The following is a 26,880-nucleotide window of genomic DNA, read 5'->3' as shown; positions in this document are numbered from 1 at the left end:
TTAACAGTACAGGCCTTTGGCAGCGGACGGCCCCAATTTGTTTCTTCGAAAGTGACCGCACGTGGAACCCCACTTCGCTGCTGGTTGTTGACTCCTCATTCAGCACTGCTCTGGCTTGTTTCTGCCTTAGCCCTCAGAACAATCCTGAAGGCCAGGTGTTGTTATGCCCTGACTACCGGAGCAGATGGAGAGTCAGCGAGGAGAACGGGCCTGGGCGGGGGTCGCGCAGCTCATGAATGACAAAGCCAGGACTCAAACTCCCACGTCTTTCACCCTGAAGCCCACACTTGGAAAGCCCATTGCTCCTGCAATCTGAAGTGAGCACCGACCAGGAAGCGTGCAAATATGCATTTACTTGCCATGTTTACTAGTAAATTTTTCCTCTTAAGAATGGAAAGGTACCACATCCAAGCCACCTGCCCTCTCTGTCCCAGATATTACAGAGCTGGGCAACGCGAGTTTGTGCGGCCTGGCTGGTTCGGAGACAGGGTCTCCGCGCTTGCCTTCAGCTTCTCCCCAGACTGTGTCCCCATTTCCTCAAAAGCCTTTTTATTTGGCAAACATACCTCGAGCTCTGCATTGCATGGAGCAGTGGGTTTTATACGCAAAGCTCTGGCGGGAGGTCAACGATCTTGTGTATTTTTTTCTCCATTACACGGGAAACCACCGGACTGTGTCCATATGCATCCGTTCGGCCAGCATTAGTCAAATGCCGGCCACATGCTGGGTCTCTGCCCAGTCCCGAGCACACAGTCCCCGCCATCAAGGACAGGGTGGGAATGACCTCGAGATAAGACTCGCAGCCTTCCAGATAACGCCCAGCAACGCTCCTCACCACCGCCACGTGAGCCAAGTGTCTGAATAAGTTATGAACCTGCACGTTTATGGGAGGGGAAGAATCAAGCTAACTTGACAAGGAAGATAGCTTTTGCAGGACTAGGAAAAACAGGGAGGAGCACTCGAGGCCCTTGGGACAGAAGTGCGAAAGTGCCTCCCACGTGTGGGAAAGGGGTGTTTCCCGGATAGGCCAGAGCAGGGGGGACGGTGTTGGGGAGAGACGACAGGAGGAAGGTCAGTGGAGGCTGGATTGTGGAGTGTTCTGAGGTTACCACGAGGAGTGTGGATTTCGTCTTGTGGGCCAGCGGGGGAGGAGGGCATCAGTGGCTTGGCGGCAGGGACGTGCCTGGGACGAGGTGTGTGTAAGGGGCTCTGGTGTGCAGGAGCGGGGAGGAAGGAGACAGAAGGGAACCCAAGAACCGGAGGCTAAGAGGATGAGGGCAGACACACGGGAGACACATGCGAGAGAGGTGGCAAGGCTGGGACCCCAGGGAGGCTGGGGTACGATGCCTGGGCGGCTGGGGGGGGGAGCAGGTGGCTGGAGGCAGCAGGGAATGTGGCTCCACATGGAAGTCGAGGCGTGCAGCTGGTCCTTCAGGACTGAGGGGCTCTGTGCGACACTCAGTGAAGATATCATGCCACTGGGGACCGAGTGGGCTATCTAGGCTGGAGACTGGGGATGTCAGACTTAGCCAACAGACACTTGCTAACCAGTGAATGACTTTTAAATACTTTTGATGGTAAGCATGTCCTGTGCCATATCTGGGGCAAGAAATCTTTTTTTTTTTTAATAGAATTATACCCCAAAACCAAATAACCAAGTCAAAAAATGGGCAGAAGACATGAACAGACACTTCTCCAAAGAAGACATACAAATGGCTAACAGACACATGAAAAAATGTTCATCATCACTAGCCATCAGGGAGATTCAAATCAAAACCACATTGAGATCCCACCTCACACCAGTCAGAATGGCCAAAATTAACAAGGCAGGAAACAACAAGTGTTGGAGAGGATGCGGAGAAAGGGGAACCTTCCTACACTGTTGGTGGGAATACAAGCTGGGGCAGCTACTTTGGAAAATAGTGTGGAGGTTCCTAAAAAAGTTGAAAATAGAGCTTCCCTATGACCCAGCAATCGCACTACTGGGTATTTACCCCAAAGGTACAGATGGAGTGAAAAGAAGGGCCATCTGTACCCCAATGTTCATAGCAGCAATGGCCACGGTCGCCAAACTGTGGAAAGAACCAAGATGCCCTTCAACGGACGAATGGATAAGGAAGATGTGGTCCATATACACTATGGAGTATTACTCAGCCATCAGAAAGGACAAATCCCCAACTTTTGCATCAACATGGACGGGACCGGAGGAGATTATGCCGGGTGAACTAAGTCAAGCAGAGATAGTTCATTATCATATGGTTTCACTGATTTGTAGAGCATAAGGGATAGCATGGAGGACATTAGGAGAAGGAAGGGAAAAATGAAGGGGGAGAAACCAGAGGGGGAGATGAGCCATGAGAGACTGTGGATTCTGGAAATCAAACTGAAGGTTTCAGAGGGGAGGGGAGTGGAGGGATGGGTGAGCCTGGTGATGGGTATTAAGGAGGGCACGGATTGCATGGAGCACTGGGTGTTATACGCAAACAATGAATCATGGAACACGACATCAAAAACTAATGATGTACTGTATGGTGACTAACATAATAAAATAGTAGAATTACATCTCAGATATAGCACGGGACATACTCATACTAAAACACGGACATTCATTTATCTGACTGTTGGACTGGGTGTCCTCTATCTGCTCTGGTGACTCTACCTGAGAGGTGCCAAGGTAGAGGGCTCCATACCCCCGACCCACCTTCCCCTGCCTGCCGGCTCGTAGCATGGCTGTGCCCCCGGACATGGAGTTTTGATTACTAAACCTGGGATGTTGCAGGCGAACTGGGGTGACCGGGTCACGCTAGGCTGAACATATGTCGCCTGAACTGTATTTGGGGAATCTTCTGACCTTCGGCCATCTCCCGGGGTGGGGGGCAGGGGGCCCTCGGTTGCGGCCGGATGCCCTGGGGGCCTCAGTGGGCCAGGGGTGCCCACCCCAGCCAGCCCTCTCGGCAGCCTCCCCTCTGCACCACGCTGTCTGTTGCTTCGACTGTGCTGAAGATTCTCAACCCTTACTAGAATTTTCCTTTGCTTTGCATTTTTTTTTTGGATTTTTTGTTTGCTTTTCTTGCTGCTGATTTAGTCCTGTTTTAAAATTCGGTTTGGTCGAGCTGTGGTCCTGTCTTCATCTCCGTGTGCCCCTTTTCCTGTCGCTGTCCTTCCTTCCTCTCTGCTCTGTGGAGTCCGCCCACCACAGCCAGCTTATCAGCCAACACGCCAAGGGCCTGGACTTTGTCCCCCTGGCTCCTGACAATGACTCCCCATGCCCTTCCTCTGCCCCTCTGCTGAGCCCAGGGGTGGTAAAATGCACCCGAGGAAAGCAGTAAGCTGGGCTTTAAATTTAAAAGCTTCCTTCGTTTGCACCAACTCCACTGGCACAGCGTGAGCTCTCTTCTCACTCGGAGTTGCTCTCTGCTCACAGGATCCACGGGCTTGAACAATCTCTCAAATGGTTTTGTCCAACTTGAAAAAGCTTGGATTTCATTTTTCTTCTTGTCAGCTATTGTATCATTGTCCAGGTGTTATAAATTTTTTCCATTTCCGCTCAGGTCCGTGAGTCTTGCGTGTGTGTTTACTTTTTTTTTTTTTTTTTAAGATTTTATTTGACAGAGAGAGACACAGCGAGAGAGGGAGCACAAGCAGAGGGAGTGGGAGAGGGAGAAGCAGGCTTCCCGCTGAGCAGGGAGCCCGATGTGGGGCTCGATCCCAGGCCCCCGGGATCATGACCTGAACTGAAGACAGATGCTTAACAACTGAGCCACCCTGGTGCCCCGTGTGTGTGTTTTAAAACAGCTTATTTTCAATGTGATAAGGGCATCTAAATACCTAGCTTTCACTCATTCAGCTAAAAGATATGGCCACTGGGCTTAAGCCACACAAAGAGAAAGGGAAAGTGATGCTGTGAATATTGTTCATCACAGACACACACACACACACACACACACACACACACAGTTTAATTATTTAAAACACATCCAAGCCCTGTTTTTTGGACCGGCTATTCTAGACCCGACTGTCAACAGATGGATGGACCTTTGTGTCACAGACATCAACCTCAGAGTTTGATGAAATAGAACTGTTAGAGCAGGAGCTGGGTGGACAGAGGGTCCCAGACATGGGGCGGATCAGTCCAGAACAGCAGCTCCCAATCGGACTCAAAGCCCAGAGGACACACGGTGAGCACGAATGGGGGTGGGTGACCCAGAAGAGCAACTGCGGAGTCACAGTCAGGTAGCATTTGCTCGGAGTCTTGGGTACAACTTCTGGCTGCGTGTGGGCAGCCAGGAAGACCCGGAGACCTGTGGGCAAATCCTTCCCGAGTCCCAGCGGAGGAGCCTGAAGATAGCTCGATCCTTTGCCCAGTACGAAACGGCAGACACCACGTCTAGAAGCATCCAAGGCTTTTAGGACAGATGTAATGTACAGGGACTGCGTTGCACCAAACCCTTCCTCACCAACAACCGAGTTTCAACTGAGCGACACTCAGCCTTCACTTGCAACACGTAATTAGTACGACGTCCTAAGTGTGTCAGTGTCCCCAAACCACCGGGTAGCCTTCACTAGCCTTGAGCTGTGCACGCATGGCGTCGCTGCTATTGATGGCGCCGGACTTGGGGCAAGCGAAGCGGATGTCTGGACCGGGAGTGGCGAGTTCATTCACCACACTGAATGCCAGAGAGCAAAGCCTTTGTTTAACTTTTTATTCATCATGACACAAGATAGAACTTTACGAAACACCACGGAAAATGTCACTGCTGACATGAAAACTAAGAGTAGCACGTTTCATAAAAAATTCCTTTTCTACAAGACACATTCCCTTACGAAGTGAAAAAAAAAAAAAAACTCATAAAATACTGAAGCGAATCGCCACCTGCTGGTCAAAAATGGTTTTGCGGTTGAAAAACTTGAAACTACTGAAGTACGGTAGGAGTATTTACGATACACACAAAATTACCGAAGAAAACATGTCCTCAGCCTTTGGCACGATGTAACTACAAGGCTGAGGATTTTGTCCAAACACGACTTACTTTACAAAGCTTTGCATATAATTGGGTTAATACTGATTAGGGGGCAAAAGGAAAAACTTTGTCCTGTGATTTGAATACTCTGGGTGTTTAAACGCTTTATAGTTGGATTCCAGTTTGTACTTTTGAAAAATACATAAAAAGTATACATTAGAAATATATATTATGTAGGGTCTATATAAAATTGAATTTGATCTGAAATGGGAAGGACAACTTCTTAGTTGTTCTTTCTTTGTTAGGCACGGCCTTTCTCTTGTTTGAGTAACTGAATCCTTTCTAAACAGATTCTAAAAATATATTCCATAATGTATCAAATTTAATATCTTCCTTAAAACACATTCAATACGAAAAAGCATTCAGTGACTACGTTTTCTTTTGTATCTCACTACTATATAAAAATATGGCTTGGCATAATCTCTTTTGTTAGTGTTTCTCCTCGGCATTGAAGGAAGGGCTGTCCCCAGCTAAAAAGCTATGGCAAAAGCACAGAAACCTGCTTGTGCATATTCTAGAACATTCTATAGAATCTCCTTACTTAATAGTTTAAGTGAAGTGATTTTTTTAAATTGTTCCGTTTCTGTGAATATATCATATATGATTATCATACACAATCTGTTACAGAATATACAACAGTTAAAACTAAGTTACATAAATACAATTAAGCTATACCAAAGCAAGGGATTTTATCTTCTACAAAGCCAGTGGGAGTAGTTTTTAGGTTGGGTATCACCATCTATTTTTGTTTTCGTTTTCTCCTAAGGCTGGCTATGCAACAGAAGTTTATTATAAATGGCAAGGGTACTAGTGCTCTATATCTTTAAGTGAACCGGGTTTCTCTCGTGTTATTTTTTTTTAAGTGTTAAAGAAGAAAAATCAGTCCGCGTCCAACTGTCCAACACCAACTTTTCCCTGCGGAGTGAAAGGAGGGTGTTTGGGCCATGGGGACGTGAGCTTGGGCGGGCTCATACCAGCGTCTCCGGGAGGGCATCGGGGTTGTCGGGTGATAAGAGCTCCCAGATCTGCCACCGCTCCCTCTGCCACTCGAGCCACGTGGCATCCCCCAAAGTCTCACTGTTCTGATCACTGGCGGAGGTGGAGTAGGCGCTGCTCCGTGTTTGCTCAGCGGCCTGCTGCTCTCGCTCTCGCTCTCGCTCGGCTGTTTGACCTCCCTCTTCCAAAGCTGTTCTGGAACCTTCTTCTGGCCTCTGAGGCCTCCACAGCAGCGGCTCTGCTGGCTGGTGGGATGACGCCCCAGCTTGCTTCCCTGGACCAGGGTAAGGAGGAGGAGGCCTCTTGTCATGCTTCTCACTCTCCCGAGTTCTCTGGTGCAAAGGCTTGGCTCGCCTGCCCTGCCGCCAGGCCACATCGAGCTCGCTCTCTGTGAGGTCTTCGGCGCTGTTCAGAGTCAAATATTGCTCTGACTTCGCTGTGGCCTGCTCAGACCTTCTGCCGCCACCCTGGATGTGGGGCGTGCTGCAGACACGGGACACGGGAGGGCAGGCCCTGCACTCCACGATGGTGGCCGTGGTCTGAGTCCTCCGGATGACCTGTGGGCCACTTTCCAGTTCTGTGGGGCTCCCCTGCCACCGGGGCCAATTCGGGGACAGGTTCCCTTGCGAAAGGGAGCAGGGCCCCGGTCGTAGGGAGCTGCTTTCAAAAATGTCTCCATAGGAACCTGGAAGCCGGAGAGAAGGGCGAGAAATGGAATTAGTTTGTAGAATCCCTGTTGGGATGTGTCCTGCTACTTTCCTTCTCACGGCCGACTTCAAAAATCGCGGAAGCACAGGGCACTCCTGCTACTGGCTAAAGTAAGACGCATCCTGGGAAAGGAAGTAAGTAACACTTTGGTTATTGGCACAACCCAGGGATCAGCTCCAGCTGCAGATGTCACACGAGATCCCATGGTCCTTGGCACTGACTTGTTTCGAGAAAGGCCCCTTCCACGTGGCTTCTGAACCTGGAAGGGAAAGAAAGTGTTCTCTTCTCATTCGGTGCGAGTCGCAGTCCTGAGGAGAAACCAAGGACAATGCTCTGATGTTCCCACCGTGTCAGGAAAAGGTGTTGGAATGAATGACTTGAAGCTAAATGCCCCATCTCGGGCCAGAAGGTAATAAAGACAGCAGCTGCTGTGTGGACGTCACGACCACCACTGTGGGCAAGACCGGCCTAGTCCTCTCGCTTATTCAAAAGCAGGCAGGGAAAGAAAGATCATTTTGGGCAAGAGGCATGAGCATTTGCACGGGGACTGATCAGAGTTGAAATAGCAGAAGGAAATGGAGCGCAACATCTTGGAAGTCTTTCTCCTTGGGGGAAAAGGCAGTAAATCACTTCATAGGGTACAACGCGATGTGGTTAGATAATGGATTGGTACTAAACTCAGCTAGCTTACAGGCCACTAGATTAAAGAGGCACTGAGCTTTAAAAATGGAATATGGGAGGGGGCGCCTGGGTGGCTCAGTCAGTTAAGCTGCCGACCCCTGATTTCAGCTTCGGTCACGATCCCAGGGCTGTGAGATTGAGCCCGGCACCAGGTTCTGAGCTCGGCCTGGAGTCCGCTTGGGATTCTCTCTTTCTCCCCCTCTTCCCTCTGCCCCTTCCCCTGCTTGCTCTCTCTCCCCACCAAATATAAATAAATAAAAACTTTTAAAAATAAAAATTAAAAATTAAAAAATACAAAACATCAGCTTGGGGAGGTTCAGCTGATTAAGAGAAAAACTGGAAAATAATGGTGAGAAGGAAATGCAAATGAAAATGATAAATACAATTTTGCTTTATTTTTTATAAGATTTTATTTATTTATTTGAGAGAGAGAGAGAGAGAGAGCACAAGCAGGGGGAGGGGCAGAGGGAGAGAGAGAAGCAGGATCCCTGTTGATCAGGGAGAGCCCGATGCGGGACTCGTTCCCAGGACCCTGGGACCATGACCTGAGCCGAAGGCAGATGCTTAACCCACTGAGCCACCCAGGTGCCCCCAGTCTGGTTTTCAAATTGGCAAAAATGCAACCCAATGATGTGCAATGCTGACAGGATTGCTTGGAAAGCTGCGTAATTTCCACTGTCCTATTCTGGATGTATAACTTGCTTTCCAAAATTTTGTGAATCTATTAATCATTGAAAATACAAAACAAAAAGTTCATGAAAGAGGTTCCTGACAGCATAACTTACTACAACAATGACCAAAAATATGGGTTGTAAAATATGACTACGTCCTCTGGAATACTATGTGGCCCTTAACAATAAAAATGACAAGTAAGCGGGAAATGGAAGTTAAACAGATAATATCAAGTTGCATGGACAGAATGATGGTAGCCGTGTTTAAAAACTCTTGCAAAGGAAGTAAAATGAAATATAGTGAAAGGCTGATATATTTTGGTGGAAAGGCTAAGTACAGCTTGATCTGTCTTCCCCCCTATTTTCAGCATTTTCCAAATAATGCCTGACGAGTTTGTAATACGAGAGTAAGGCAAAAATCAAAGAAAATTAATTTAAAAAGTAAGTGCAATAAACGGTCTTTAAAAGATAATATGTCACCTGTCATTCCTGGGTCTTTGGAACCACTTTTTAATGTTGAATGCCAAGTTCCCCAGATATTGAAAGGCTCCTTTGACACATCTAGGAGAAAGTGTATAGAGAAAGGCACGTCACTCACAATGAAAAGCGAAGGGCAAAAACCAAAAAACAAATATTCTGGTAACATAGCACCACATTCAAGGCTGTGGTGGATACAAGACAGAATATGATGGATGCTTGCCCTTCGGGGGCTTAGCCCATTTGCGATTTACAGAAAGGTTCTCTCTATGATGGTTGTGGTACCCAGAATCAGGCCCCCCAAAGATGTCTGCGCCATGATCCTCGGAACCTGTAAAGGTGTTATATACCAAAGGGACTTTACAGATGTGATGAAATGATGGGTCTTGAGCCGAGAAGATGATCCTGGCTTATCTGGGTGGGTCCGAGGCAATCGCAAGGGTCCTTACAAGGGGGAGGCAGAAGAGAAGATGGTACAGTGCTGGCTTTAATGGCGGAGGAAGGGCCAAGATCCAAAGAACACAAGCAGCCTCTAGAAGCTGGAAAAGGCAAGGAAAGAGATTGGTCCTTAGAGTGTCCTCAAGGAATGCAGCCCTGTGGGGCCATTTTGGATTCCTGAGGTCCCGAACTGTAAGATAATAAATGCCTGCGTTGTTTTATCTTTTTTTTTTTTTTTAGAATTTTATTTATTTATTTCAGAGAAAGAGGGAGAGTGTGTGAGAGCCTGGGATGTGATTATAAGTATTTCTCGAAGCAAACGTCTACCAGGCGTTGCAAATGCAGCCTCTCCTTGAATTCCCAGGCAATGGCCTGAGTCTGCTTTAGAGGTGAGGCTGGCAGCAGAAGGAGCGGCTAAGAACAGGCCGCGGGCACGGGGCGGGGACTATCGAGCGCTTCCTACATGCCACGGTCTGTGTTGAGGACTTTACACGGATTAGCTGGTTAAACTCTATGAATTAATGCGGCTGTCTTTCCTAGTTCTCATGCGAGGAAGAACGGGGACTCCGAAGAACTCAGCCTTTCACACGAGATCCTGCAGATCCAAAGTACCAAGACGGTTACTGAATCCAGATCGAGGGCTCTTACCCCCATAGGGTTCTAACATGACTGCTTTCTTTCTTTTTTTTTTTTTAAGATTTTATTTATTTGACAGAGAGAGAGTGAGCAAGCATGAGAGAGCACAAGCAGGGGGAGCGGCAGGCAGAGGGAGAAGCAGGCTCCCCGCTGAGCAGGGACCCCCAAAGTAGGGCTCCATCCCAGGACCCCAGGATCGTGACCTGAGCTAAAGGCAGATGCTTAGTGACTGAGCCACCCAGGCGTCCCTAATGCGACTTCTTTTTGTCTTGTTTTGTTTTTTAAGATTTTATTTATTAGAGAGAGAGAGAGAGAGAGAGCGCGCACAAGCAGAGGGCAAGGGGAGGAAGAAGGAGAGGAAGAAGCAGGCTCTCCTCTGAGCAGGGAGACTGACTCGGGGCTCGATCCCAGGACCCCGAGATCATGACCTCAGCCAAAGGCAAATGATTAACCGACTGAGCCACCCAGGTGCCCGCGACTTGTTTCGAGTTCCCTCAGGGTGCAGTTATTTCCAGGGAGAAAGTTGCAGTTAGGCAGGATTGCTAAGCCCCGCTGCAGTGATATTTGGGGCCAGAACTTTCCCTGTGTGGGGCCGTTCTGTGTGAGGTGGAATGCTGAGCAGCAGCCCTGGGCTTCACCGTCTACACAGCAGCAGCACCCGGTCCTAGGCTGTGTCAACCCCAAATACCTCCCGACATTGTCAGATGTCTCTGGGGACACAGAATTGAGGACGGCAGTGTTAGAGCTGGCTGAGACGAATGCACAGAAAGCATGGACACGCGCTTTAGTCCACCTGCGAATCGGAGCAAATGTGTATCTTAGCCAATGTGCTAAGAAACTACGAAGCAAACACACAGATCCTGGGAAGAAAGAATCTAGCTTTCTTGGTGGTAAGTTGTCTATTAATCTCCCCTTGAATTTGTATTTAGAAACCCGAATACACCATGCCTTTCATAAGAGCAAAAATCTCTTTTTGTCATTGTAGAGAATACCACATATAGAAAATTTGTCACTAATTGGAAAGAGCAAAAATGAGAGCTCATCTATATGCATTAGAAAGGGAATAGTTAGAAATCTACAATACACCGACTTAATGGGAATATATAGTGGGCATGAGGAATATTAGCAAAATGGAAAATGTTAATGATACGATTTTAAGTAGAATAAGCTTAATTCAAAAGTAGCTATGCTTTGAAAACAAATATATCAAATTAGAGATGCATCTGGACAAGGATTAGAAAAAATGAAGTTTCACATTTTAAAAACAAATTTTATGCTTGACGGGGACATGGGTTACTGTTTTCATTTCATTATAATTTTTAAAAATTATTTTTGACATGACTATTTGTAAAATAAAAATATGATTTGTAAAATAAAAATATGCTATGATTTAAACCACCAAAAAGAAAAAAAACCATCAAAAACCAGAGCCCTTTCAGGGGGTCTCTTTGGATTAAGTGATACATGTAGGATAAGAGAGCAAGAATTTGTGTCTTCCACTTATTTCTCAGACTGCCCTGCTGAGTCCTGGCACTGAGGAATTATTCTGTGGAGGGAAAGAACAGAGCCACACATTCAGTGGTCAAAGAAATTTGGGAAAAACTGCAAACCACACTCTCCCTTCCATTGTGCGAATTAATGGTGCCCATTGGCACTTTACAGAGTTTGAGAAATTGTACGATAGAGAAACTATTAGCTTGGTTAGCCCAGCATTCCCCAAATGTATTTGACCATGGAACCCTTACTCTGCTATAAAAAAAGAAAGAAAGAAAGAAAGAAAGAAAGGGAAAGAAAGAGACGAAGAGGAGGTCCGAGGGTCCTTACCACGCCACCTGTAATGAGAGTCACTGATCTGGCCAGCGCCAGCCAGGTTCCAGTTACCTTTGCCAAGCCTTGGTCCAGGAGAACTCTCCCTTGATTTCGACGATGGCAAGTGGCTCACCAGCACATACTGCTCCGGCCCTTTGTAAAGCTTCTCCGAGCCCCCCGGGGCCGCATCCTCTTGCATAGCCAGCAAGGAGCGTGCAGACAGCACTGGGGAGTTGTTGTCATAAGGGGAGAGGTCTCCGCTGGAGGCCTTGTTGGAGTCGGTGGACGAGTGCCTTCCTCCCACAGAAAAGGAAACTTCCGATCGTAACATGTCAGGGCTTCTGGTGTAAGGAGACAATGGCAAGTGTGTGAGCGTGTTAACACTTAGCGACCAGACGCAAACAGTATGACCGTTACACAAATGACAGGCGGAGAACGCATGGGCACAGGGGCCGAAACAAGAAGACCTTGGGAGCAAGGTTCCAAGACTTGTACAGCAAGAATGTGAAAGCGTTTCCACGACATGGCCGGCAGAGGGCAGTGAAACCCCACAGTTGGCAGGGGAACTGGGGGGGCGGGGGTGCGGGATGATGGGACAGACATGGATCCCTGTGTTCTCCACTGTGTAGCGCTGAAATGCCTGGTGTGTTACTCCCACTGCCATTGGGAAATGAGAGTCTGATGCTCCTTATCTGTTAAGGAAGGCGAAACTGGCAGATAACCCTCTTACGTTCCTCCACATCCTGAATTTAAAAATAATTCGAATTATGATTGAAACTGTACAAGAAGTTCATGATGGCTTTATAGATAATGTCTCCTCCCCCGCCCAAATACTTCATGTGCGTGAACCCATCTTTCCTGTGATGATGACGCCGGCAATGATGATGGTGGTGATGGTGGTGGTGATGTTTCAGGTGGGAGTAACAGTTTCATGTACAGGCCAACGAGATAAATATATGACCATCACCAGAGTTCACTGTATTTTAATACTCCTGAAATGATTCTACCAGGCTCTAGTGCTTTCCTAAACTGATATAAAACAGGCTAATTAGCATGTCCATGATGTTTTCTATGTGCATGGGTTGTCACACCAACAGAAACAACAGTGAAAATGCGAGAGGAACAGGAAAATGAGAACGTCAGGAATGTGAAACGAGTGTTGGAAGTCTTACCTGGGAACATCTGTATTTTCTACCTTCCTCAAAACAAGTGGCCCTGACATCTTAAAGGGAAATGATCACAGAATGATTAAAAGTTCCAGAACCTCCTTCCATCTCTCCCTGCCAACCCTGCTTCACTCCTCTTTACTAGTCTTTGCTTTCTTCTGGTTTAATTCCTCAAAACAAATCCTCTGGGATCTTAAAGGTAAACACATGCCTGAGTAATCTTTTCCTAACGAGCTGGCTGTGTGCACACAGCCCGGACGATGGAGGACCCGCACTCACAGGGGACCTAGCTTTGTCTCGGGTTTCCAGAGGGGGTTGGCGTCCAGGAGAAAAGCATTTCAGCATCTGTGACATGCCTCGCCTGTCACTGACGCAGCCAGGGCCCGAGCACTTTTTGCTGAGGCAATTTCTTACCCACATGGAATAAATAAGTCCTTTCCTTGCCTCCTCTTTAAACAGGTGACAATCTTATGGGAAAGAGCCAGAGAACCACCATGAGGATGTTTTTCCAGAAACTAGTTAGGCCTCCAGCGAATGAAGGAGAACTCAAAAGAACTTACTATTTTCTGCTGGAAGGGTGTGTGTGTGTGGGGGGAACTACTTAACCTCCACTTCTAATTCAAGGGGGGGGTTCCTCCCTAATTCTAGTGGGGGAAACACAGAGCAAAACAAATGGACGCTTGTCTGTCATGAATTTGACTCTGCTTGAGGAAACTTTACTATGAAAATAAGAAAAACTGAATGTGTCGATCAGGTTGCTCGGCTTAGAATCAGGGTTCGGACCAGGGCTAGAAATTCTATGACTGGGCCCCTTTCTGTTTGTTCTCCCCGTTTAGTTGATGGGTTTTCCCCAGTCATTAATGAAAATATCTTCTGTCTCCTCCGCGAGAGTAAGTCACGGTACTCTATCAGTACCAGCGGGGCCAGAAAGCCTTCCTTTACGGGATGTTTTAAAGAGAGCCAAGTCAATTCATTAGCCAACACAGAATACCCATCAGGGTGAGGAAGGCTTTCTTGGTCCCTCCTACTGGGAGGAAAAATGTCAGAAAGGTGGTATTTTCACTCACGGAGACCCCAATTATTCTGTGTCATGTCTCGTTCATCTGTCTTAAAAAACAGAGAATACAGTCAGCAAAATGTGACAAGTTGCAGATTCTGCTAACAGTGACATGCATAAAGAAAGGTCCCCTAACTGTATCGAGTCTCAGTACCAGGAACATCTATCTGGGTTCCTGCCGAGCAAGTAGGTGACGTCCCCCCCCCCCCCCCCAGGGAAGCGTACGTGACGTCATAAGTCATGCACGTCTTTCGGCAAAGGCTGCGAAGGGCTCCCAGGCGCCGGGCTCCGCTCGGGGGTCGGGACACAGGAAGCCTGTCGGTGCGACGGGGCGCTCCCGCCCCAACCTCATCTTCCTTTATCGCTCGCTCTCCCCCTTTCCTTTCCCTCGGCTCTCAAATTATTCACTACGACATTGTTCCACTTACATACTTCGGCAAGCTGCTTCCACAAACTCTTTGTGGACTGGTGTACAGACAAGGAAATCGCACGCACATGAATTATTGCGGGTACCGAAAAGGCTTCATGAGAACATTGAGTGTGCTTAACCCAAACAGAATAAAACAAAGAACAATCACAACGGTAACAAAAATAATCGAAGCTGCCACATGATTTCCCTTCCACGCTCATGCCTGTGACTGGCTCTGGTGGAGGAGAGGCGGGAGAGGAGGAGGTGGAAGGCCAGGGTCCCTCTCCTCTGCTCTTTGGGGAACACCACCTGGGAACTTGCTGGAAAAGCCAATTCTCCAGCTCCATTCCGAGCCTGCTAAAGGGACTGGCTGTAACAGCTGGGACCCCCGGGGGTGGGGGAACTATTAAGAATTTCAAGGTGGTGACCACAGATCATCAAGCCAAATGTGGGCTTCTGGTCCGTGGAGGTCCCGTGCACCTGCCCGGGTCACAGACTGCAAAGCCGGCTTTGCCTGTTGAAAGGGCATCTGGGCGCCAGGCTGGCAAACTGTGCTTCAGAAACCCCTCCGGCGAAGTGTGCTACGTGGGCAAGTTTGAGAACGTCCATGCGGAACCTGCCTTCCCTCCCTCATCTATAGAGAGGACAGTGGGCTAAGGCTCCACTGAGTCAAATCGGGAAGGAAACTGCAGATAGTGGCCCAAACCTCAGCACCGGCTGACGGTGGGGGTGCGGGGATATGAAGAAAGGGTGTGTGTGTCCATCCTACCAGCTCCAGTCCGCCGGACCCAGCTCACTGAATGTAGCTTGGTTGCGGGTCCGAACAAGTTAAGGCGAGAGGGAGCAGGAGAGGCCAACCTGCCTTACTCTGCTCTTCTGGTTCATTCTCTGAAGTCAAGCCACCAAAGTGACGACATCTGGGGCGCCAATCAGGGGACAAACCAGAGGACACGCCCCCTGCTGGGGTGGCTGGGCTTGCAGCCAGGGACAGGAACAGAGGGACGGGGGAGAGGGGATGCCTTCCTCTCTCAGCCACCCGGCACAGCTCAGTGACGGACGAGGCTGTGGTTTGCGAGCACATGGTAAGTGGCTCGTGAAATGCACAAATGTGAGACAGCCCCATGGCCTGTAAGAAGGGTGAGGGCTGGTGTTGACCCCGACCTCAGGCGGCATGGCCGGCCAACAACTCTCCTGGCCCTTGATCACGGTCTAGAGGTGAGCGGAAGACACGAGGTGATCGCGTGTCTTTCTAGCAGCCGGGACGGCAGGGCTTGAGACACTTCTCAAACTTATGTGAAAAACGGCAGTCAGTCTTATTAAATATCGCTAGGAAAATGCCATGTGTTACACCTTGAGTTAATGGCCCTCTTAAATGCTGGAGCTATTTCCTATCTGTCATTCCATTTTCTCAGCCCAGGTCCGTCAGCCTGTGGCCACATTTGGCTAAGAACCCACATCCCAGAACCGCCTTTCCGCATGGGAGCCCGCCAGTTGGTCAACGAAACCAAACTATTTTATTCACTTCTCGGGACTTTCACTGACAACATAGGCAGTTCCGAGGTTAAAAACAAAATGGGTGGCATTCCATGGCTTTATCATTAAATCTACTAGAAACAAAACCAGAACCCCTATTTCGGGTATCGCTGAAAGACGGGACAAGCGGCCACCACTGCCTTCATTCACATTCGCCTCGAGGATGATTCAACTCTGTGAAGACAATTTTCAGTTCAGTGCTGCAAGTCAACGTAATAAAAGATCTGTTTCTCTACAGAAAATAGTGATTCACTAGATGAGGACTAGTCTGGAGGCAGGTAGTGGGCGCTCTATGTCTTGGAATTTAGCAGAGGGAGGTCGGGAATGGTGAGCGGACAGGTAACCAGTTGGCAAGGGTTTGCCTCCGCGAATGGAGGGCTTTTCTCCATGAGACCTGAAAACCCCAGGACCATCCACACAGGCGTGGCCAATCTCAGCTAACAAAACAAGCATGAGATGGACATGGAGAGCGAATCACTTTCTCACCCTTCGCTGGTCCTTCCAGGTCAGGGGGTTAGGACGCTGCCGGCAGGGTACTGTGGGCAAGCCTGCCCTGCCGCCGGCTGCACAGAACTTGTTCTGCGGATAAATGGAAAACTGGGGTTCAACCACCGGGTGTGGCGGCCCAGCCCCTTGCTGAGCCACCCCAGTGAGAAACATCCTCGGAGACGACAAGCTTGTGTTGGCTTCATCCTTGCCTTTATCGTTCAACTGATAAACCTCCGTCTGTTGGAACGCAAAGCACATAACCGTCTCAGACACGATTTGGTGTACAGGGAACGGAATCCACGGACATGACAGCTCTGGATTTATGGAGGATTCTCACATGAGTCATGCTCGGCTCTGCAAAGCAGCCCTTATGCAGACAAAGGCACCCCCTTCCAAGAAGCAGCTGAGGATGGAGCCAAACTCCCCACAGGAGATGAGGTCAGCACCCTGGACATTAGGACTTACTCATGGCTTTGGTGAAATGTCTCCCCTCCCTTTCAGCGCTTATGAATTCCCTCCTAATAGCCATGGCCCGTGAAGGCATTTAGGACAGGGAAGAGAAAACGATGCTGACCTTATTCTCTCTTTGTACACTATGCCTGATAAAACATGTTCAAGTTAATATTTTCCAAGTTTATAAAGAAGCTGTGAACCACAAAGACTTTGGAAGAAAGAGATGATGTGATAAATTCTCCCTCCATTTTGAATCGGCTTTTCCTAGAAGGCACATTCAAGACTTTTTGGAATTTTTCATTACGGATTCCCTATTCTACATACATTTTTCCTAAAACTGGCTGAAAAAAAAAAAAAGGCTTTCTTGAACAGCGTGTGTGTTGGGGGTGGGGGACACAGGTGTTAATGCTTCATTAATTTCCAAGATGCCAGAGCAGAATGACAGTTGAGGCCATAGTTACTGCCAGTCAATGGATTCATGGCTGTCATACTACACCGATGAAGTCTGATTTCTTATCTCTTAAAATTTCCTGAGAACTTTTTGATTTTACAAATCCTAGTGAAAGGAAAATCAAAATTACAATTCATCTTGTAACGCTCCATGGTTTTGTTGAAGAAGACATTTTCCATGACAGTTTTTGAAAGGTTAAAATAAATTATCTACATGATATTTATGGGATAATTTAAATATGGTGCCTTGAAATTATGAGAAAGCCTTACACTCCTCCATCAATGAGAAGGTGGACTTTTTTAATTCACTGGGAGGAGAATCCAGTTCAATAAAACAATACTTTTCAGTTCTGAAATGTTATCCTTCAAGACAGCTATGAGTCTTCTTCCATGGTTTTGATCACCTGGTCACCAGTTTTGCTATGTTGGGGGGCAAGTCCAGTAAAAACCGTGTGAAGGCCACAAACAGAATTAAATACAATGAAATTCACAAATGTACAGCTATAGGTTTGGTTCATCCATATTGGCTTTCTCCCCAAGTGCAGTTTAATGTACTTTGATTGTATTTCCAGAATACAGGAAGGAAAATGGTCTACCAAGCCTTGTATACCACGTGGGGATACTGTATAGGTAGACCTGGCTTTATGTAATTTTTAATGGTTAGGCTTTTCCCCAGAACATTAAAGCAGTTGAAAACTACCGAAAATCCCAAAGCTGGCACATTGGAACTTACAACAGTTATATTCGGTTTAAGATGCTTCCTTCGTGCCCAAACAGAATCGTATCATTTAGTTCAGGTTAACTTAGTTAAGGGTTGTTACTTGGTCAGGAGAAATTGTCAAACACAGCAGTTCTCTTGGTTGAAAAATAAGATAAGCAAAGCGGTACATTTTCAAAGCATCACTGATGGGTTTGTTTCCATGGAGGGCAGAGTATACATTTTGCCTTAGGACAGGGGGAGACATACAGGACGTACAGGAAGGCTCCAGAATGGCTGGGCATGATACTAGTCTTTTAAATTTTTAGAACTATTTTGTTCAGCATAGATTTTTGGTGCTAACTTTAATTTTTAAAAATATGACATGTCGACGTTAATTTTGATCCCTTCCCTCTGGCACCTACATGAGCGCCTCACTCTCCTCGACCTACTCCCTGCCCTGCCACAGGGCCTTGCTTTTGTTGCAAATACCCGTGCTCAACATGCCTTGTCCTTTTTGATTTGCCTTGCGCTCTCATCCCCTATCTCCTTCCATCTCTAAATCAAGGGAGGGGGATCTATTTTGAGTGTGTGTGAAGAAAGGAGCATAGGCTCTAATAAATATTCCAGACAAGCAATGAAAAAACTGGAAGTCTTGCATTGTCAGGAATATAAATCTCTTCTAATCTCCCTTTGGTATTGCATTTTGGTTGAAGCCAAAAATGTCAGTGGACAAACACAAGAAAAAATAACGAATCCTCCTCTCACCGTCGCCCTGATTCTGTTGTCGCACAAGAGAAAAAGTCAAATGAAAACAAAACATTAAATTCCCAAATATCACGAATTGTTTGCTCTTTCAAGACAGAAATTATCATAAATATGTTCTTGTTCTTGGTTCTCACCCTTCTGAAAGCTCATGTTTCCACTCCCGATTCAGTCTTGTGCCGTAAACTGATGGCAAAGAACAGAAGCTTCAGGAAAAAACCCGAAGGGTCGGAGGAGAATCACAAAGAAAACCAACCATGCATCACTGCACTCAGGTAGGTGTTTTAGGAGATGACCTGAACCGCTAACGATGGCCTTTAGCAGACGACTGCTGCTTCCCGCTCAGCGGTCGTCCCGCCAATCCCCATAGTCTTTACTTCTCTTAGCCCTACTCTCCGCCTTGTAGCTGAGTCTTCACTCAAGACTTCAAAACAAGAACTCTGTCCATGACCGCAGTGGCATGGCTTGTCCAGGCCTCTCCCTCACTTCCTGCAAACACACGATGGCCTCCCATCCTCCCCAGTTCTTCCCAGCCTCGCGTGAGCAGGTCGCCTTCCCACATCTGTGTCTTTTTGTCCTGACCCTCTCTCTGTTCTAGAATCAATGCCACCCTCCTGCTGCTAGTGGGACCAGGCCCGTACAGGTGGGCTTTGCCTTCAGACACTGCCACAGTTTAAGGTGGACAGGTTCTCTTCGTGTCATATTGCCTTCATAGAAAGGTAGAAAGTAGTGACTCCAAAGCCTTTGCTAAGTGGCTGTAAATGAACAAAATGGTGAGGTTTGAAATAACATGATAGTAAGTAAATCACTGACCTCCATTAAGCAGTTATTAGAGACTGGATACTCTTCTCACAGCACAACTACTCTGTAAAGTTGGTGCTGCTTTTTAATCTCTGGTTTGAGGTGAGGGAACCGAGACAGAGAGGGATGAATCCATTTACCCAAGATCACAGCTCGAAGAGCTGTGGAAAAGGAATTCCAACACAGGGGATCTGGCTCTGGATCCCAACATCAGAACCCGCGTGCTCAGCTCTGCAGGAGCGTGCTACTGACAGGCAACTGACGTGCAACTGACATAGCGATGCAGCCCGCAAGGTCCTGCAGTTTGAGATTTGTCATCCCTGTCATCTGTCAGGACCAGGGACCACTGCTTCTCAATACAAGTGCCACCCCGAAGCCTGCCATTTAAGGGCTTCTGCCCTGTGTGCTGGCCGACCCCTTCATCGTGCCCATGGCCAGCTGACACAGTTGTTACTCGGTGTAGGCCCTGCTTCAATCTTCCCAAACGTCCAGGCCTGTGGACCCCTCTCCAGTCTTCAAAATCCACTGCAGATCCTTGCTCTTCTCACAAGCCATCCCTGAGGCTACAGGTCACATCTCTTTCTCTTCTCCAATTTCTGGTCTGGAGTGCTGGTTTCCTCCCTTTGTCAACATGAAGACTCCTTTTAATGTCAGGAATCACCCACCTCAAATAGAGTGATCGGTGACGGCAAATCTGTGATATCTGCAGATCTAAGCTGGAGGTTCTTACGGGGGCTGCTCCGTACACTCATGGTGGGGAGATTCAACAATTCCTACTGTCCACACTGTGCCCTAAAACAAATGAATCACAATCTCTAGGGGAGGCACTCAGGCATGGTCATTCTTCAAGCTCCCCAGGGGATTCACGTCGGAGAACCAATGGCCCAGCACAAACCACTCTGCCCTCTGCAACACACTTAATAACAGGCTTCGTATTATTTTTATCCTCGGAGGCCTCCTTCAACAAGTCTGCAAGCTCTGGGAGTCGAGAACATGCCTTCAGATTTTAAACTTCCGCTACTCAAAGTGTGACTCACGGACCAGCGGCATCATAGCAATACCTAGGAGCTTGCTAGAAATGCAGATTTTCAGACTCTCTGCCGCAGACCTCCTGATTGACAGAGGGCTTTTGTTTTTAACAAGATCCCCTGGTGATCCGTAGACATAGCAAGCTTTGAGAAGCATGGGCTTAAGGTATGAAGGCACTATCTACAGCTCAACGGGTAGGACTCTCAAGCCTCAAAAGCAACTCAAATTAAATATGCATTTATTTATGTATTTTTACTTCACGGCATCATTATCAACCCTTCTTGGCTGCTCCTTGGCCTGCACCTAGAGGAAAACAGACAAAGTCTTCTCCAAATGTTTTCTGTCCAATGATGCTAGTCCCTGACATCCACAGAGCACCTGGGAGCTCACTTCCCTTCCCCTGAGGTCCTGACACTCACCTATGACCCTGCTCTAGGGCCAGCTTGCTTTGACCTTACAATTCTTAATCTTACAGGGATCGAGAATGGGAGAGGCTAGACAACTGTATAGCTTCGGATGACCTTAGTTTGTAAGCTCCTTCTTTTTCCTAAGAGTAGCAAAAAAAAGGTTCCCTTCTTGGTATTTATATGCAAAGAGCATACCTGAAAACCACATAAAAATAACTTCTATCAACTATTCTTCAAAGCACACTATTTCTGTATTTCAACATGCCATATCAAAGCGGAAATTTGGCAAGTCAACACCAGTGTTTTTTTCAGGTGTGTGTTTTCCAGCTTTTCCGCAGAATACCCACAAAATGTCATAAATGCAGCTGAACAAGGGATTCACAGACAGAAACGCCACTGTGTCTGCTTCTTGCACGGGGAGGGAAAGAAGTGAGTTCATTAAAATTCTGGTGATAGAAGGTCTGCTGTGAAGAGAAGCCATTTGCATTAGTTTAAACTAGAATTTATACCTTGACGACAGTTAGAAATCTCGGGAAAATTTAAGGGAGCCCAATTATCTGAAATGAAAAGCGAGACCATGAAATGTCAGCCTATTTAGACAATTTGATCATATTCTTATTCACTCGTGGCTCTTAGGGCCAGAATCCAGGCGAAACGCCTTACTTGAGCCAGAATCCGGTCTGATGATAATTGGCACAAAGATGAACTTTTGAAAAACTGCATTTGAAAAGAGGAACCACTTAAAAATTCTTTCCTGCTCTGCGGGAAATGGACTGAAGCTAGGTCTTGCGGTGCTACTCATGCAATGGTGCAGGAAAGAAGGAGGTCTGAGCAACGTGATTTCCTTTCACTACATTTCTCTAAAGAATATAAGATTTTTATATCTGACATAGTTTCAAATGAACATCAGTCTCTCAAGTTCCACATCGATATAAAGGAACAATTCAGCGCGCATCAATATTTCTGAGACACCATGGAATAAGACATACCATTATCCTACGTACAGCTAAGAAAGACAAAAAAAATGCCGTGATGTATATTAGGACATGTCATTGATTACAAAGATGACTCTCAATTTCAGAGACGATAAAATATGGGGCAAAATGTGTCTTAGAGTTGTTGACATTCAGTAAATTAAAAGCATGACTTAAACGATGCTTTCGTGAGAGAAGGACAACAACTCTTTGGCCAAATTTAAGGTTTGGCGTCACGGTGGCAACATCGCTCCTGGTTAATAACACAATAATACCCCTCGTCGCTGGCTTTGCCAAGTGCTCAGAGCCCCCATACACGCTGCCTGTGTACCAAATGTTTGAGATTAATCCTAAAATCTGGATATAAAGCAAAATCCATTGGTCTTCCTTTCAGGGCAAAATGGCGGCTAAGCACAGCCTACAGCCCGGCTTGCATTTTATTCATTGCAAACGTGACTGTGTGAGGAGTTTAGCGTGCATTTTTACCAAAAGGATGCTAATTATAAAGAGCAGAAGAGTCAGGAGGGTGCACCCCTCCAATTTCAAATGGGCACCTAGGCTTTGGTAGAGGCTAGTCTTGTGATTTTGGTGATGTGTCACTTGGGCTAGTAAGTTACACAAGTCAGATGCAACCAGGTGCAGCCTAAGGGACCCGGAAGTACAGCTAATCAGGACTCTAGAAAAAGGATCACTGGTGTGCATCAAACTCCTTTGTGCTTCTTGCCAGGGATTTAGTCCCCCCCACCCCGTAAACACAGTCAAAGCGACCTCAAGGGGCTAGAAAAAGCCAAAAATGAAACAACAAACCTCCATAAAGCACTTTCTAATTCAATAAGTGGATTAGGAAACGTGAAGCATTTTCCAGGCAGGTGGACTGACAAGATTTGCCAGAAAGTTGCCACATGTCCACTTCCAGTCATCCTGTGTGGAATTATGTAAACTTCCCTAATTCTTTAGAAATGAAAGGAGGAATCCCCATGGCAGCTTTAGAAGACAAGCAACTGGTCTACTCACGAGGACTGGGAGGCCTTTCTTCTGAGTAAATAGTCCACCACGTCGGGGTCGGTCTCCAACAGGCTGATCAGGACTTCGTTCTGGAGATCTGGCGAAACCTGGAGGGACCAAATGTTGAGGCATAAATCAAACCATTCCGGGAAGAGGAAAAATATGGTCATGGGCAACTCTACGGTAACATAAAACAGAGCGTTAAAAGTCGTAACAGGACAGAGTGATTTGCCAGTTAAAATCAAACGTACACCAACTCATTCAGCCATTTTAATTCTCAGGAAAAAGTGGATGATGACCGAAACGTCATATTCAGTCCGAACTGTTACCCCTCTTATGACCGGAGAGGTAGCCTCATCACTTGATTCTTCTATTGCTCAGATGAGGTTTTCCTGGCTTTGGATAAGCAAAATATCACGGTTACGAGGGGCAGTGCTCGTCATTTACTGTCCAAATGGGGACACTTTCTAGAGTTCCTATTTCTAATTCAGCCAAGACGACAGGCATAAATTGTAACTGTCTTGGGCAGTTCTGGAACATAAGATTAGTTTATTAAGAGGACGGGCCCTTGGGATGCCTGGATGGCTCATTCGGTTAAATGTTCAACTCTTAAATTTGGCTCAGGCCATGCTCTCAGGGTCGTGAGATCGAGGCCTATGTCAGGCTCCGCACTGGGGGTGGAGCCTGCTTAAGATTCTCTCTCACCCTCCCCCTCGGCACCACGCACCCCCCTCTCTGTCTCTTAAAAAAGAAAAAAAAAAAGAGAACAGGCCCTTGAGCCAGACTGTGTTTGAGTCCCATTTATTTATTTATTAATTATTTTTAATTTAATTTAATTTAATTTATTAATTATTATTATTAATAAATTTATTAATAAATAAATTCCATTTATTAGCTGTATGACCTTCGGCAAGGCATGTGACCTTTTTTGGTCTCAGTTTCCTCATCTGTAAAGTGGAGAGGATGATAGGCCTCACCACAAGGGGTTGCTGTGGTGATCAAATGACTTAGTACCCATTGCAAACTTAGAACAGTAGCCGGCAGATAGTCAATGCTTGAAAAAACTTGCTGACTACTGCATTTGCCCATGTCAGTTTATCACTGGGTGCTCGCCCTCACTCTGTACTTGCGTCCTGCTCCAACGACAGTGAAAAAGGTTTCTCGCTTCAGCATTTGACAAGGCATTTGCTTGAGTTTTGGAGCTGAGTGTCACATTTCCCTAGGCTCACCCGCAGCGTATTAGAAGATGGCCTCATAATCCTGAGCCACAATATTGTGTGAAAATGTTCTATGAGAAAAGAATGACCTCAGCTCCAACAGGCTTTCTACTCTACAGATGCTGGTAGCTCAAGTAAAGGAAATTCCAATTATTGAGAGGAAACAACATTTGTGTCTGATTCTCTCACAGAAGGGCTCGGAGACCAGGCCCTTAAAACATGCAGGGACAAGTCTTCGGAGAATAAGCGGCAGGTAGAAGAATCTGCCTCCTGCCTCTTGCAGAACTCAGTTCTTCTTGAGCTCTGAGAAGCTGGAAACAATTTTATTAATAAAAACAGGGATGAGAAAGCAACAACAAAACTTTCCTTCCCCCATAAATCTGCTCCTCCCACTTAATCCTGTGTCTTCATTAATGACATCGCCAAACCCTACTCACACAAACTCAAAGTCTGGGTTGCATTCAAGCTTCTCTGTGTCCTCTCCCCTCCCTGTTCAGAACCGGGAGACCTACTTGACTTCAGCTCTGTGAAGCTTGTTCCTTCTTTCCTCTATCTTCCACTCTCACCACACTGATCCAAGTTCAAGCCCTTGTTACCCCTTTGTAGTGGCATCTGTTGGCCATTACCAGCTTCCATTTCCCTCTTGTTGTAACAGTTCTGCCCCACGTTCCCTCTGAAGAATCAAGTGCTCCCCAACCCTTAGCTCAAGGGTGATATGTAAGCTGGTCGAAGGCTGCCATCATGCCCCTCCCGGATTCCCGGGGCTGCCTGTGCCACGGGCATGGGACTCCATTCAAGGTCATGAACAGCCGGGGGAGTATCCCCGAGGCATCTGAGAAGAGACAACACAGGGCCAGAAGCCACAGGCCTGAGGATTGTGCTGACGCTGTAAGAAACTACAGCAAGAAAAGGAAAGGATCTCTGGATAGCATGAGTCCTAGGTAAACCTATGCCCGAGGCCGTGTTTGCCTGTGGATCTCAAATTCCTTAAACTACTTTGATATTTTGGTTGAAAAGAAAGATACATCCTTCATGGGCCTTTGATGCAACTGCTTGCTAACTTAGACACTGGCTATTTCCTTCACCACCGGTGTCTAATTTTTTCTCTCCGTGGTTGTTCGAGTGCCCTGATCAAGACGTTTTCTCAGAAACCTTTTTATCCCTACAGTGGAGGCCCCCCACTCGCCAGTGTGTGTTTGCCATCTTGTCCCCTGGTGGCCACCCTCTCCTGCTCTCTACTTCAGTAACCACTGTGCTTCTCACTCTGGCCTTTTCCCACCTCATTCCTTTCATTCATTACATAAATATTTGGTGACTGCTTATCGGCTGCCAGGCACTGGATGTGGGGATTCAGCTATAAACCAAACAGACGAGAACCCTTGTGTCCTTGAAACTGACAATCGCTATGGGAAGACTGGCATTAAACAAATAAAGCAAACATAGCGGGGATCACACGGAGATGGAGATGAACAAAACAGAGAAGGGACAAAGGACTATGATTTGGGGGGGAAGGGCGGGGCAGGGAAGTGCCATTTAAGTAGGATGGCAGGTCACAGAGAAACTGCCACTTGAACAGAGAACTGAAGTTGATGAAGGAACTGGAGAAAATAATTCCAAGCAGAAGGAAGCAAAAATCAGCAAGATCATGAGTCAGGAGCAGAGAGGAGGCCAGTGAAGCTAGAAGGAATGAGGAAGGAGGCGAGCAGTAGGAAGTGGGTCAGGTAGACAAAGCCAGATGTTGTGGAGTCTTACAGGTCAGGATAAGGACATCTGCTCTCAATCTAGGTGGCTGGGGAGCCACTGGGCTAACATGAATTGGCATCGCTGGCTGCTGCACTGAGAGCAGATCACAGGGAAGCAAGGGGCGATGCAAGGAGTGCCAAGAGGGGCTGCTGCTATGTCCAGAAGACAGATGGCAGAGGGCTGGACCAGGCTGGTGAGCCAATGAGGTATCTGTGGATCCTGGAGACAGTGAAGATAGACATGATCGAGTTAGCTAATCTGCTGGCTGGAGAGAGAAAGAAAGAGGGAGAGGGAGGAGGAGAAGAGGAAAGACGCCTTCAACGTTTGGAGCTGGCAGGCACCTGGAAGCACGGGGTTGCCTCTGACATTGACCTGTACAGAGAAGTTGCAGGTGGAGGAGGTGGAAGGTCACAGCTGGGAGGGTGGCTTCGCTAGGGTAAGGGGGGTGGGGAGCCTGTGGGACATCCAAATGAAAGAGAGATGTAGGAGGCAACTGGGAATAAGGCTCTGGGGTTCAAGAGAGAGGACTGGGCTGGACAGAGAAATTTGGGAGATGCATACAGATGGCATTTAAAGCTCTGTGCCTAAATCCAGTGGCCCCGGGAATGAGAATGGGAAGGAGAAGAGAAAGGGCAGGGTTTTTAGGTCAAGGCTAAGGGGTTCGATTCTCTACTTTATTGACTAAATTAAACATCAAAAGACTGATAATTTTTATTTTTTTTTGAGCGATTTTTTTTTTTTGAGCAACACGACCCAACAGATACACACTATTGTACCAATCTGTAAAAAAAGAAAAAAAAAAAGTAATGCCTGAAGGGTAAAAATGAGGAGAGAACTCATTTGTGAAAAATGAACAGAAAGCAAAAAACAATATAAGCCAAAAACGTATATCCTGAACCCTTTGTAAAAGAAACTTCCATGAGCAAATGAGGAAAAATATTTGTTTTTCATCCAGTTAGTTTAATTTAAAATTTTCTATGCTTAGACACGTAATAAAAAATTTTGTTCCAAGCACTAATCCATTCCCACTGAAGAATAAACAACCCTCATGCGTATCCTTTGGAGTGGGGTATCATGGTATTAATTCTGGGAGAGTAGACAGTGTGTCTAACAATAAATTATTAACTTGGGTACACTATCAGAATAGGTTACAGGAAGTATCATTATTTAAAACATAACATTCCATAATGTTCTGTTAAATTATTCCATAATTCAGAGTTTTTACTCTCTCAACTCGGCTCGGTTCCC

At 46.9% G+C, this 26,880-nt stretch overlaps 1 protein-coding gene across 5 annotated transcripts in view; it reads right to left on the bottom strand.

The window, feature by feature from the left end:
* Nucleotides 1-4,688: 4,688 nt before the first annotated feature.
* ARHGAP6 (Rho GTPase activating protein 6) overlaps nt 4,689-26,880 on the bottom strand; it is a 488,327-nt gene continuing 466,135 nt past the window's right edge. For 4 of the 5 annotated variants that reach the window (XM_047715474.1, XM_047715476.1, XM_047715478.1 and 1 more), the window contains exons 10-13: nt 22,682-22,779; nt 11,510-11,778; nt 8,558-8,638; nt 4,689-6,702 (exon numbers count right to left, since the gene is read on the bottom strand). In XM_047715474.1, the coding sequence (XP_047571430.1) occupies nt 5,990-6,702; nt 8,558-8,638; nt 11,510-11,778; nt 22,682-22,779 (1,161 nt within the window). In that variant the 3' untranslated portion in view covers nt 4,689-5,989. The remainder of the gene's footprint in view (nt 6,703-8,557; nt 8,639-11,509; nt 11,779-22,681; nt 22,780-26,880) is intronic. The other variant, XM_047715475.1, reaches the window with a different exon arrangement.

Source organism: Lutra lutra, chromosome X, assembly GCF_902655055.1.
Source record: "Lutra lutra chromosome X, mLutLut1.2, whole genome shotgun sequence".
Taxonomy (NCBI): domain Eukaryota; kingdom Metazoa; phylum Chordata; class Mammalia; order Carnivora; family Mustelidae; genus Lutra; species Lutra lutra.
This window is presented reverse-complemented; position numbering and strand designations above follow the sequence as displayed.